This window comes from Maniola jurtina, chromosome 15 (assembly GCF_905333055.1).
Source record: "Maniola jurtina chromosome 15, ilManJurt1.1, whole genome shotgun sequence".
In the NCBI taxonomy this organism is placed as follows: Eukaryota; Metazoa; Arthropoda; class Insecta; order Lepidoptera; family Nymphalidae; genus Maniola; species Maniola jurtina.
The window spans coordinates 13,829,325-13,843,157 of NC_060043.1; the positions used below are offsets into that span (position 1 = coordinate 13,829,325).

Genomic DNA, 13,833 nt, shown 5'->3' on the forward strand with positions numbered 1-13,833 from the left:
CCAATCTGAATACGAAGTGTTTCATACTAATCCCGCTGAGATCTATTTTTGTGTTGTATCAACTTCCAAAAAAAAAACCGGCCAAGTGCGAGTCAGACTCGCGCACCGAGGGTTCCGTACTCGGGTATTTTTCCGACATTTTGCACGATAAATCAAAAATTATAAAATAAATAAATATCTATTTTGGAATGTAGAAGTAAAGCACTTTCATATGGTACCCTATTTGGTATATAGTTATCTTACTTTGAAAATTGAAAATTCTAATTATTTGTTCATGAACGCATTTTAATTTTTTTTAAATTTTATTTTAAATTTTCACGGTTTTCGGATTTTCCCCTGAAGATGCTATACCTACCTGCCAATTTTCATGATTCTAGGTTAACGGGATACGGGACCCTATAGGTTTTTCGATAGACAGACAGACAGACAGGAATTAAAGTGATCTTATAAGGGTTTGATCCTATGACATTAATAGGGCGACGTTTTTATTCCAAAGGATAAAAACCCAAAGGTACAGAACCGTAAAAAAATCAAAACGGCAGTTTCACGTGAGTAGAAAGTTTCCTGAGTTTTGCGAAACCAGTTATTACCGGAACCATAATCCTGCATGATTGACACAATCACACCTTCCTTACGTCACTACATCCTCAGTTTCAATATCAGATCTATTTCAATCGTCTTATCAAAACTTTCCTTCCTATTTATCAGCTATAGCAAACTCCGGTATTAATGTTAAGCTGTATTTATGCTATTCGAATCTATGTACAAATAGTGGAGCTATTATTAAGTTGTGTCAGGTCACGATAGGTACAAGTAACAACTACAGGTATCTATTTAAAGACTTGGAGCCTGTGAGGGCCAGAGCTTCGTTATTTTACAAAAGCCGAAAGTTTCCCCAACGCAGGGAGCAAAGATCAGCAACTATGAAGTTTGAATCATGGTGACTTTGGCAGGTAACAAAGACTTATAAAATCTTTCGTCAAAGCATAAAATTTAAATTTTTATTTTCTTCGGAATACTATTTGAAATCACGTTATGCATTGGCAGACTCTTACACTGGAATTCATAGTTAAAATATTCACCATACTCTGTTTGTTAAATTAACATCCTGTCAAGTGGTTTAACAGACCGTTAATGGAAATGAGTGTTCCACCACGTACTAACAAGATAAACGTCCGTTAACTTTGCAAGTAAGAAGTACCAATATTTTCTTATTGAACAGAAACTTTTTAATCTTTTATCTGAAAGAGGATGAATTAAACCTCGAACAATTCCGAAGACTAAGCAGAAGTTGCTACGCCGTCAATTCCATGAATAGAATAGATTAAGCATTGTCTGCGAGCCATTCGGAACGATTGTATTATATGAATTTTTCCTGAATACAGCATTCCTAAAGCAAAGTACACATGTATTTTTCCAGTAACTTTAGAGTTCCTTACCGAATAGTAACAAAGGTTATTTAATGAAAAAACCCTGTTACGTTTATGTATCTAATAGCCGTATTGTTCATCCATATTCATGCTAATATAAATACGAAAGTAGGTATGTCTGTCTGTCGATCTTTTAATGGCCCATCTTTTAACCGATTTTAGCGTTTGGTAAATAAATAGTTTGCATCATAGAGACGAAAATAGGGTAATTTTTATTCCGAAAAATCAAGGAATTCCCTCGGATTCTCAATAAACTTAACCTATTTGGACATAATCTCTACTAAATAACTATTAAAGCTGAATTTAGACAAGTTTCCAAAAAAATGATGAAGTTAGTAAATTGAATTGTACGAGTATCATTGAAAAGTTCCACTCCAAACTCTGAACATAGCTTAAACTATTCACTGAGTCGCAATAAAATGTAAAGTGATTTTATTATTCTTTCATTTCTTTTCCACCCCCATTTGCATTTTAATATGAATAGAGTAATTTAGTATTTTAATATGTTCAATTAATTTATTACATTTTTTTTCGTATTCGAGTTTTCGCCTCCGATTTTAATATGGGTACCTTCAAGTTAAGAGTGAATAAAGATCTTCTAGACAAGCGGGCCCCATCTTCTCACTTGCCAGCAAGTCTGATTGCAGCCAAGCACTAAGGTTAGAAGTTGGGTAGGTTCTTCTGTGAAAATTATCCAGTTTTTTTTTTAATTTAGATGTACAAATTAACCCTTGCCTGCAATCTCACCTGGTGGTAAGTGATGATACAGACTAAGATGGAAGCGGGCTAACCTGGAAGTGGTATGGCAGTTCCTAATCCATACCCATTTGGTTTCAACACTGCATCATACTGGAACGCTAAATCGCTCGGCAACACGGCTTTTCCAGTAGGGTAGTATATAATAAAATATCAAACCTCTACCGAGAATTGAACCCGGGACCTCCCACTAATAAGACGCAGCGCATACCACTGCGCCGGGGAGGTCGTCAAAACCTCCCTGGAGGGAGGGAGGGATAGAGTTAAATAGCTCTTGACAGTTCAATCTGCTTTCAAATGACTTTCTTACTTTTTTGAAAAGACGGAGCGTAGAAATCGTGCATCTACTTTTCATAATAGAGAGTGTTTTGTCGTACAAAAATTATGTTATTGTTGTAAATATACTGAGAGTCCTCGGTAAAAATACATTAACAATCCCTTAACAATTTCCTTTAATTTCACACCAAGGGAATCGCGTAGTTTTAAATTCGCGCTTTGCTCTTTTTATCCGACTGTGGCAAGGCCAAAAGGAAGGGTTATGATTTTATTAAAGTTGTGTTGGTTACTCTGGTCCTACTACGGATTTCCAAATGTTCGATAATTTTCAAGTTACCAAACACAAGGTGACGAGTATTTAGTTATTAATTACGTAAACTTGAACTATAGTTATAAATATCATGGTAGTTGCTCAATATATGAGAGTTTAATGCTTAAGCAAATCTAAGTGTTTGTACTTATATTTATATTGAGATAACGTTTATATGGTGTGGTTACCGCATTACGTCAAAGGCACAATACATGAGAAAATAATTTAGAAATATATACTTTATGTGATAAATGATAAAGTTTAAATTCAAATAACTTTTACTTATGATTTATTTATTTATTTACTTTCGAAATGTGATTTTATTTCTTCTTTGGTATTCACAATTCATTCGATCAAAGGCTGCAGTGACTTCTAGGTATAAAAAATATACTTAATAAAAAAATAAATGGTAACAAGAAAAATCATAGCAATAATTCAAAATGAAAAGTTGCGAGGGCGGATCTGAAAAACGTAAGTTACTGTTATTTAAAAAAATTAGCACACATTATTATTATGAAAAATACTATTATTTTTTCAAAAATTCTCTATTCTTTTCTCAAAAACGTTTCATTGTTGCTTCTATTTATTTTTGACGCTGATGTTTGGAACTTCGACTGAGTGGAATTTGTTTTTTTTTTTAAAGTTTTTTCGTGAGACTACTTTTCTTGTAACTTTTAAAAAGTGGTTAAGAAATTCAAATTCAAATTCAAATTCAAATGTTTTATTCAAAGTAGGTACAAATGTACACTTTTTGAACGTCATAAATGAAATAAAATAATTCAATCAGATAACATAAAATAAAAATTAATTGTACAATTTTAAGCTAGGTAAAAATAGTAAAAATAATAATTTTAAACAATAATTCATGAATTTCAGTACGAATACAAACGACACGAAAGCGTGTCTGTGTGTATATTTTATCTGTCTATTTAACCAATTAAAGTTAAATGTTAGGTACAGAGATAGACTATAGGTTGGGATGGACATAGGCTATGCTTCCTGGAAATTCAAAGAGTCCCCAGGGGTTTTTTAAACCTCTATCCTTATACGCATACGAATTCTCATACGAAAACAGTGTTTCCTACCAATTAGCCGGGTATCTTTTAAACAAGTGTGAATTGAATATATTATGTATATCTACTAGGCAAACGTATTCTATCTTAGGCCACATCATCACTTCCTCAGGTGTGATCATGGTAAAGCGTCAGCTTATACCTAATAATTTAAATGCGAAACTGTCTATCTGCTAGCTTTTCACGGCCCAACAGTTAAACCGATTTTGATGAAATTTGGTACAGAGTTAGCTTACATCCTGGAAAATCAAAGAGTTCCCACGGGATTTTTGAGATAGCTTAATCCACGGATGAAGTCGCAGGCATCAGTTAATAAAAGATGAAAAAAAAAAAACACGCAGATGCAGATACAATATGTACACTATCTGGTGTTATTATATGCCATGACGGAAGCCTCTAGAGTTTGCCTTGTTTCCAGGATATGGCCTCGGCGTCCGTCATATCCAGATGGCTTGCATGTGCTTGACGATGACCGTGCTGTTCATAGCTCGGAGCAGCTTGGGTGTAGCAGTGCTAGCTATGACGGATATGCGACGCCGGAACGATTCTAGTGTCACTGTGAGTAGAAAAGTTTTTTAGCGTTTAAATATTGTATACAAGCAGGTGTTACTTTGCTGAAGTCCATGATATACAAAGAATCAAAGCTTAATTTGCTATAATCCGACAAAAAAGGCAAATTTGTATTACATGCAACATACGACACGCACCGCCCGCCCTCCCTTTGCCAAGCATGTAGGAAAAGTCAGACACCACGCAAGACCACAAAAATCCACCAGAACACATTCTACGCACGTTTCGCACCGACTCCGGAGCATCCTCAAGAGATGTAGATCTTGCATGCACTTGTGGTATTTTAGCGCTTAATCAAACTATCATCAACCTAATTAAACCCGAATTAAAAACGAGGAGGCAAAATCAATTATAGCAGTTTAAAGATTGTCATACATAATTGTTTATTTTTGTCATCAGGTCTACGAGTGGGATAAAAAGACCCAAGGCATGATTCTCTCATCGTTCTTCTGGGGCTACTTGATCATGCAGATTCCGGCTGGTTTGCTTGCTAAGAGATACGGCGGGAAACCCATCCTCCTTTTCTCTCTCCTGGCAAATGCTATCATCTGTGCTCTTCTACCAACGCTTGTAGATTTTGTAAGTTCATATTACTAACTTTCTGGGGCTATCTGATTATGCCAATCTCAGCTGGTATACTTGCTAAGAGATACGAAGAAAACCCCACTGTCCTGTTCTTTCTCCTGACAAATACTATCATCTGTGCTCATCTACCAATATATTTTATCCAATAAGTATCACTGTTCTTCTGGGACTATCTGATGCTAATCCCAGCTGGCATGATTGCTACGAGACATGAAGAGAAACCCGCTGTCCTATTCTTTCTACTAGCAAATAATATTATATAATACTATCACCTGTGGTCTTCTATCAGCGCTTGTATAAATTGTAGTATCACTGTTCTTCTGGGGCTATCTGATTATGCCAATCTCTGCTGACCTCCTTGCTGAGAAATACGAATACTTTAATTCAAAAAATATATTATGATTTTGTTTGTTCAGGGTGGATGGCCCATAGTCTGCGCATGCCGCGTCATCATGGGTCTGACCCAGGCGTGCCTGTTCCCCGGCTTCCACACTCTGCTGGGTCAGTGGCTACCAGAACACGAGCTGACTTCCTACTCCGGAATCGTGTATGGAGGTAAGCAGTGCCTGTTTAGCTATATGAGTAACTAGCTTATTCCCGCAACTTCGTCCGCGTGGCTTGGTGAAAAGGGTTTTTTTAGGAAAAATCTCTGTTTTAGAAAGAAAGATGAAACTAATTGACTGACATAGTATCAGTATACTCAACTCACTGAGTCTCAATACTTGAGATCATAGATAACACACTAATGCCGGCTTCTTGAGACTTTACAATGTACGACAAGCATATTGAACTACTAGCTGATGCCCGCGACTTCATCGATTTAGGTTTTTCAAAATCTTAAAAAAATTGCCTTATATGTTAATCCAGGGTTTAATCTATTTCTATTCTAAATTTCTGCCAAATCAGTCCGGTAGTTTTTGCGTGAAAGAGTAACAAACACACATATACACATAAATGTTGCCTTATAATATAACTTCTATAAGAAGATTGCAAAATTGTAACGAATTATTTTAAAAACTAACTTTGCAAAAAAAGGCAAGCCAAAAATATTTCATAAAATATAAATATGAAATAAACCAAACACTTAAAAATAAGCTATAGCAGAGAAAATTATAAGATTAATGACATAAATAATATTATCAAGTTGAATTTAGGATGGCATGAATAAGTTCCAGACATGTTTCAGATAAGACATTATTTTACAAAACGGTCAAGTGCGAGTAGGGCTTGCTCCCTGAGAAGATTCCGTATGATTGATTATATTTCTGCGTCTTGTGACAGTAATAGGTACAAGCAAAAAATCAACACTTTACAGGAGAAAAAGAAGATTCACAAAATTCTAGTTCGCGATCTAAGTGGGCGAGTTAAACTTGAGTAGGTACCTTCCGTCTGTCTGTCTGGCTGTCCGTCCGTCCGTCCGTCCGTCGTGTCTGTCAAGAAACCTATAGGGTTAGACCTATAGGGTTCTAGGTCGACGGGAAGTACCCTATAGGTTTCTTGACAGACACGACGGACGGACGGACGGACGGACAGACAGACAGACAGACAGACAGACAAACAAACAGATAGACAGACAACGAAAGTGATCCTTTAAGGGTTCCGTTTTTCCTTTTGAGGTACGGAACCCTAAAAATATCACTTTGTTACTTTGCATTTTGAGATACGGAACCCTAAAAACGACATTATTCGTAGCATTTCACAGACTAAGTTGGCTGGAAATTTCACTTGATGAATGAGCTTAAAGTCTTCAAGTTCAAGTTAGCAGTTTTTAATCTTACATCGTGTAAAAGATTTGCTTGAAAACTTTGTATGTACAAAGTAATAATCCAACCACTTCCAACATGAATTTTGTAATACACTTTATCTTGTTTTATATTATGGTAATAAAAACTACTAAAATGCATAGACTTATATATTAATATTGATGTTAAAATGTCAATTTTTTGTGAAAGTTTATTTGTTCATAATATTTTCTAAAAAAATAGTGTATGTTTGGAATAATAGTTTAAATTCATAAAAATATACAAAATTATTAATGTTAATATAATATTATTAGATATGCCTACCCGTCAGGTATACCTTTTCACATATATTAATATCCAAGATAGACAAATATGCAAATGAAATTGCTTGCATCCAGAAGACAGACATAGGGTGTACTTTTTATAAGGGGAAAACCATGGGGAAAACAAAATCTGAGCACGGGATTTCTAAAAACATAAATCGACACGGACGAAGTCACGGGTAGAAGTTACTTCACTGTATTAAAGTAGTCTCAAAGTACAATGTCTACTAAGTAGTTATACTGTAGGAAAACTAATATTATTATTTCTGAGTTTAACAAAATGGTGGTCCACACCAGTGTTCAGAGTTTTGATTGTTTATTGAGAAGTTGCGGCAACAGGATAGCATAGCGGAAACGAGAATGTAACTTTTTTAATTTGGCCCTACTTAGGGTTACCAGGTATAAAATTTTATTGGAAGGTCCTGACAAAAAGCCTGATTTCTCCTCAAAAAATTTGAAGCTATTTGCCCTATGAATTGCCAGAAGGGCAGGCTTCTGTTACCGGATGAAGCAATTTCCGGCAGTGAAATATTATTATTATTCTCACCATTTCGCTTTCATGTACATACTCATAGGTTAAAAATAATAATTGAACGAATAAAAAATTTAAAAAAATCTTTATTAACTTTACAAAAACAGTGTTTACAAACTTTAGTGTCGTACAAACAAAATATGTCGTAGATTTTTTAACACCAACACTCCATGGACCCAAGATCTCCGCGGTGAATAAAACAGAGGCATACTTGCCAAATAAATTAGAAATGACCTTGAAGGTAAAAATACTATCATAAAAATTGTAAATAGGCATACTTGCGTTGTTTACGGGTTTCAGGCATTTCAGCTGCGGCTCCCAGACTTTATTTTTATTTAATACAGAACTTTGTTATTATGCACAAAATATCTACAATATATCTCTCGCCAAATAGTCTTGATGCGGTCTCCTTGGTATGACACGGAGCCAAATGGGACATTCAAATAAATTTTTCAAAAAAAGTCAGGTTGGAATACTGAAAAATCACAAATCATTAAACAAAATAATAAGAAGAAGAAGAACTTTAAACTCTGAATTTGTTGGTAAAGACTTGTCCTATTACGTTCGAACGTCTGGTGACCGTAGCCCTTCCTGAAGCCTGCCTGCCGCGCAACTTCCTGGCTGTGAGTTGCATTAATTGTTTCGGACGCTTTTTATTACTTGCTGCTACAAAGAAAAGCCAAGAATACTGGAAAATTTAGACATTTAAACTTCTTCAGTGGTAAAGAAACAGTGGGTAACTTTTGAATCCATTGAAGCTTAAACTTAAAAGAAAATCTTACTTGAGAGGCTTTGACCGTGGCTAGTTACCACCAAGCAATTAAGCGTTCTAGTATAATGCCGCGTAGAAACCAAAAGGGTTGTGGGTGTAATAAAATCTACCATAGCCTTTCCGAGTAATCCCACTTCCTTCTTAAACTGCATCATCACTTAACACCGGGTGAGATTGCAGTCAAGCGCTAACTTGTATCTGAATAAAAAAAAAGGTAAACTGGGGGAGGAGACGAGTGCTGGAAGAACAAACGAGAAGCTCTGGACAGTAATTATTGTAGTTCACTGCAAGCTGACTATACCTAGACTGTATCTAATCCAATCTATCAGCCTGTATGACCACCAAACACGGTCGTCCGCCTTCCTCTTCCACCCATCCACCCCCCCCCCCCACACCTTTCTTCAGGTTATTGTATCAGCATCTGAGGGTAATCCTACACTGCGCTTACCGGTATGGGGCTCCACTCCATAAAATAATAACAAAAGAATCAAAATGCAATAACAAGGTTACACATGAATTAACACACCTACCAATGCGCACAAAATGATATCCGGACAATGATTATCCGGCCCCGTGCCACGCGTTTGACATCCGAGAACTATCCATCTGTGTCAGGATAGATACCGAGAACGGTTGAGTCGCAGTCAAGTGTCAAAAAAGGGTCTGAATAGCCTTAGAGGGATTCATTTTTCCTGTTACCTTCGTCCATTTTTAACTCTCGCCGAAAAAATATGGGAGTTTTTGACTTATCTACCGAAGGGATTATAAAGATTCTTTGGTTTATATTGTTGTTGCTGCCATAGCTCATGTAGGTTACAATCAAATTAAATCATTTATTTATTAAATATTATGTAATAATTATTTCAATCGCATGTATGTTATAATCTACAGCTAAACGTGAATTTATTCACAGATTGTAACCAGTTTCATCAAATCATTACTCCATACTGAATAATTATAAAAGCAAAAATGTGTTTGTCTTTTTCTCTGCTAGCTTTTCATAGGCCATCTTTAACAGATTTTGATGAAATTCGGTACAGAGATAGTTTGAATCCCAGGAAATAACAATAACATAAACTAGGTAATTTTTACCCCAGAAAATTATAGAGTTCGCGTAGAATTTTAGAAAACATAAATCCACGTGGACAAAGTTGTGGGCACCATCTCGATACAGAAAAAGCTTGCATCCTGAAGACGAATATAGACTACTTTTTAACTGGAAGAGAAGAGCTCGCACGGGATTTTAAAAAACCTAAGAAAACACGAGAATCATTTAGTAAATTAACCCCCGACCCAAAAAGAGGGGTGTTATAAGTTTGACGTGTGTCTGTGTATCTGTCTGTGGCATTGTAGCTCCTAAACTAATGAACCGATTTTAATTTAGTTTTTTTTTGTTTGAAAGGTGACTTGATCGAAAGTGTTCTAGCTACAATCCAAGAAAATTGGTTCAGCCGTTTGAAAGTCATCAGCTCTTTTCTAATTACTGTAACCTTCACTTGTCGAGGGTGTAATATTTTTTTAATTTACACTTGTTCTTTTTTTTTAGGCTCCCCAATAGGCACAATCATAGCCATGCCTGTGTCAGGTCTCCTGGCTGAAACGGCAATGGGTTGGAAGCTGATCTTCTACGCGGTGTCTGGCATCATGTTCGTTCAGTCCGTGATATGGATCTTCTTCGCAGCCAGCTCACCGAGGGACCATCGCCTGATGACGGAGGAAGAGAGGGAGTACATCGAGAGGGGGCTGAACACTGGTGGTAACAAGGTACGATTCAACTGGATTGCCAATCAGAAAGTAGTTTTGATTGTACTGAATCGTAGTACTGATCACCGTCGGCTCACTCACAAAAATCGATGGACGTTGGGGTCCCAAGGTGCTAAATTGGCAGCCTCGCACCGGACAGGCGCAGCGTTGGAAGACCTCCTCCACTAGGTGGACAAACGATATCAAACGAATTTCAGGGAGCCGCTGAATTCAGATGACGCATGGCGCGTGTAAAAGTCGCTACAAGAGACCTATGTCCAGCAGTGGACTTTACCGGTTGATAATGATGATGTAGAGTCTTTAAGACTCTTTCCCGTAGAGAATATAGTTTTACTCCTATTTGAGTTTCATCTTAATTGGTTTAAACCTAAAAGAGTTGTAGAATTTGCAATGTAGAGGCCAAGACTGCAGACCTGGTTTAAAAAATCTGCTTCAGATTAATTGAGGGATTACCTAGAGGTTCTTTCTTGGTAGAAATTTCAGAGATTTTTTTTACAGAGCTATCGCACTCCATGGAGGTATATCTTGCGCACGAAGGCTCTATGGGGCCTGGTGGTGACGCACATCGGCTGCGCGATCAACTTTGTGCTGTTCTTTGCTGACATGCCAACGTATTTGGAAAGGGGCTTGGAGATTTCTTTGAAAGACGTAAGTACGTATTACCTATAATTATTCGCTTGAAATGGTGATAGCAGTTAAAACGTGGACCCTGACAGTTGGTCTTGTCCACAAGTTCAAAGTCGCTCAACTTGCTACGGAGCGGGTTATGTTGGGTGCTCTTTGAGGGACAAAGTACACGAGAAATGTTCCAACTGTCCTGTCCGCAAATGTTGATTGCAACAGCATACTCTCATGCTCAACTTAGAGCGGCCTTGGAGAGTACTCTTAAGCCTTGTACAATACTTTCAGAGCGCATCACTGTCGGCGTTACCCTACATCGGAATGTTCTTGGGGCAACTCGCTTCTACGACTGTTTCGCAGAAGATTTACAACAAGGGATATTTATCTCTGTTGACCTGCAGGAAACTCTTCAATTCTTTAGGTGAGTCTGAAGAGGAGTATATACATAGTGAACTCCAAACAAATGTAGTTTGGCACTCAATGTATATTAACTGTTAGTACCGTCCGAACCGTGAAGTTCTTTGGGCACATTATGAGGAAGAGGTACCATCGAACACCTCGTGGTACAAGGTTGAGAGGAGGGTACACGTCCACGTGGTCGTTCCCCAATATGGTGGATGAACTCGGTCCAGCAAAAAACACGCCTGTTCATGTTTGTGCACCTACAGAAGTCACAGGAGATCGCACGAGCTACAGTGCGAAAAAATTCATAGCCAAAAAAAATCATTCAGAGTGGTTGAGAAAAATAGAAGTTACATCTGGATAATATGTCCATTTCCAGGGTTCTTAGGCGGAGCTGTCAGCTTGGTCGCTCTGTCCTTCATCGGTCCGGAACACAAGAGCCTGGCCATCGTCACTCTCATCATAGCTCTCACTGTTACCGGGTTCTTCGGGGCTGGATTTATGGTAAGTTTAGAGTATGTTTATAGTAGTGCATTACTACCGAATCACAAGACGTCGGATGAGTTTCCATTCTTATGTTGTCGACATTCCATCTACACGCACGCAACGTTTTGCATAATCATTTCTCATACGCATGGCTAAGATTTCAAATACTCTTCCATGAACCCTACCAATTACAATCTGAGCGGTCTTCGTGAATCTTTTTTTTTTAATTTTTAGGCTAGCGCTTGAATGCAATCAAGCCTGCTAGCAAGGGGATGCAGCCTAAGATGGAACGCGCTTGCCTAGAAGTTGCCTATTCACTCTTGACTTGAAGGTACCCATATTAAAAGTGGAATGGAAAACTGATGCTGTAAGGGCGTTCCATATTCTAGTGGTTCGGATTTGAAACGAGGAATCGCTTCGTAGGTGTCCGAGGAATTTCAACTACGTACCTTGAGCGTGCCTTGGTTGTTTTGTAATATAAATAAGTTGAATTTATTTTCAGATGTCGTACCTGGACCTGTCGCCGAACTACGCCGGCGTGATGCTCTCTATAACCAACTTCGCGGCCAACTTCGGCAGCGTGCTCACCCCCATCGCTACTAGTCTTATACTTAGAAACGATCCAGTATGTCTAACTACACATTTTCATAAGCTATTAGATTGATTTTGATGCAGTTTTTTGTATTACAAAAGTGTCACCTCAAAGGGAGTTTTTAAATCATTGGTTTAAGGCTACCCAGAAGGTCCTAAGATTTTTTATCTTTTTAAACGATCAAGTTAAATCCAGTTGTTTTTTCAGACGGACATAAGTCGATGGCGCATCGTGTTCCTGAGCTGCGCAGGCGTTTGCGTGATAGCCAACACCAGCTTCATGTTCTTCGCCAGCGTGAAGCGGCAGGAGTGGGACGACCCTGACTTCTTGGACAAGATCAAAGCTGATCCAGGTTGGTAGCTCTTATTAACATTAATAAAAAGTTCAAAGTTCCAATTCTATGCCTTTCAAATACTATGCCATCATCATCGTCATCATTATCAACCAATCACCGGCTTACTGGTCTGGCTGAGCACGGCTCTCTTCTCAGCAAGAGAAGAGTTCGGTCACAATCGACCACGCTGGCCAAGTGTGGACTAACAAGAGTTCACAAGTTCATTGTACCAACGGGCTGTGTATAGGGTTGACACCGAATAGTTTTCAGCAAATTCTTTAAGACCTCGTATCTCCCACGGGTATCACGCTATGAGGCTCATTGTATGTTTCCGTGCATATAAACAACAGCCATAACCTCTGACTGCTGGCATGCTAAGGACCTTATGGCACCTTCCAGCTTGCATATCTAATATGAAAGTCTTAGGCATTTATTACACAGCATCTTTATTAATCACCTTATTTCTATTACAGAGGAAGTGAAACCTGCCTTAACGAAAACCAAAGCAGAAGAAGCCATGCAATAGCATCTAGATTATTATTAGTTTAGGATACTCAACTATTATTATTAGTTAGGTTTAAATAAATAAATAAATTATTACAGTTGGTCGTTTTATTTTGGTACTTGCCTTTAAGCGTGTTAACTGTACTAAAAAACCGGCCAAGTGCGAGTCAGACTCGCGCACTGAGGGTTACGTACTGGGGTATTTTAGCCGAGATTTTGCACGATAAATAAAAACTGTTGTGCATAAAAATAAATGAAATATGTTTTAGAATGTAAGAGTAAAGCCCTTTCATGATACCCCACTTGGTATAGTTATCTTACTTTGAAAATTAAGAATTGGACGTACGGACGGACAGACAGACAGACAACAAATACCTTATAAAGGTTCCGTTTTTCCTTTTGAGGTACGGAGCCTCAAGCGGAACCCTAAAAACTGAACTTATGTTAATGTTTTGATGAATCTAATTTACATATTATGAAATTTAATTTTCTTATACTATAATTAATTTGAAAATCAAGAAAAATCACTGCTAGTCTTCACTTCTGTGTCGACAGACCACCCACTGACTGTTATTTTTAGGGTTTCGTACCCAAAGGATAAAAACGGAGCCCTATTAATGTCAATCTTCTGTCAGTGTGTCCGTCTTTCGGTCCGTCTATCTGTCTGTCCACGTGGCACAGGTCTCTAGCTCGTAGACTAAGTGAGTTACAAAGAAGCCAAAAAAAGTTATTTTTTTACCCTTGCATGTTAGTATCATTGT

At 37.7% G+C, this 13,833-nt stretch overlaps 1 protein-coding gene across 1 annotated transcript in view; it reads left to right on the plus strand.

Moving 5' to 3' along the window:
* Window positions 1–13,167, plus strand: part of LOC123872534 — a 28,990-nt gene extending 15,823 nt beyond the window's left edge. Inside the window, exons 14-23 of the mRNA XM_045916852.1 lie at window positions 4,264–4,403; window positions 4,815–4,994; window positions 5,417–5,555; window positions 9,916–10,133; window positions 10,632–10,781; window positions 11,043–11,175; window positions 11,536–11,660; window positions 12,145–12,267; window positions 12,442–12,586; window positions 13,042–13,167. Of these exons, the coding sequence (XP_045772808.1) occupies window positions 4,264–4,403; window positions 4,815–4,994; window positions 5,417–5,555; window positions 9,916–10,133; window positions 10,632–10,781; window positions 11,043–11,175; window positions 11,536–11,660; window positions 12,145–12,267; window positions 12,442–12,586; window positions 13,042–13,094 (1,406 nt within the window). The 3' untranslated portion in view covers window positions 13,095–13,167. The remainder of the gene's footprint in view (window positions 1–4,263; window positions 4,404–4,814; window positions 4,995–5,416; window positions 5,556–9,915; window positions 10,134–10,631; window positions 10,782–11,042; window positions 11,176–11,535; window positions 11,661–12,144; window positions 12,268–12,441; window positions 12,587–13,041) is intronic.
* Window positions 13,168–13,833: the final 666 nt, after the last annotated feature.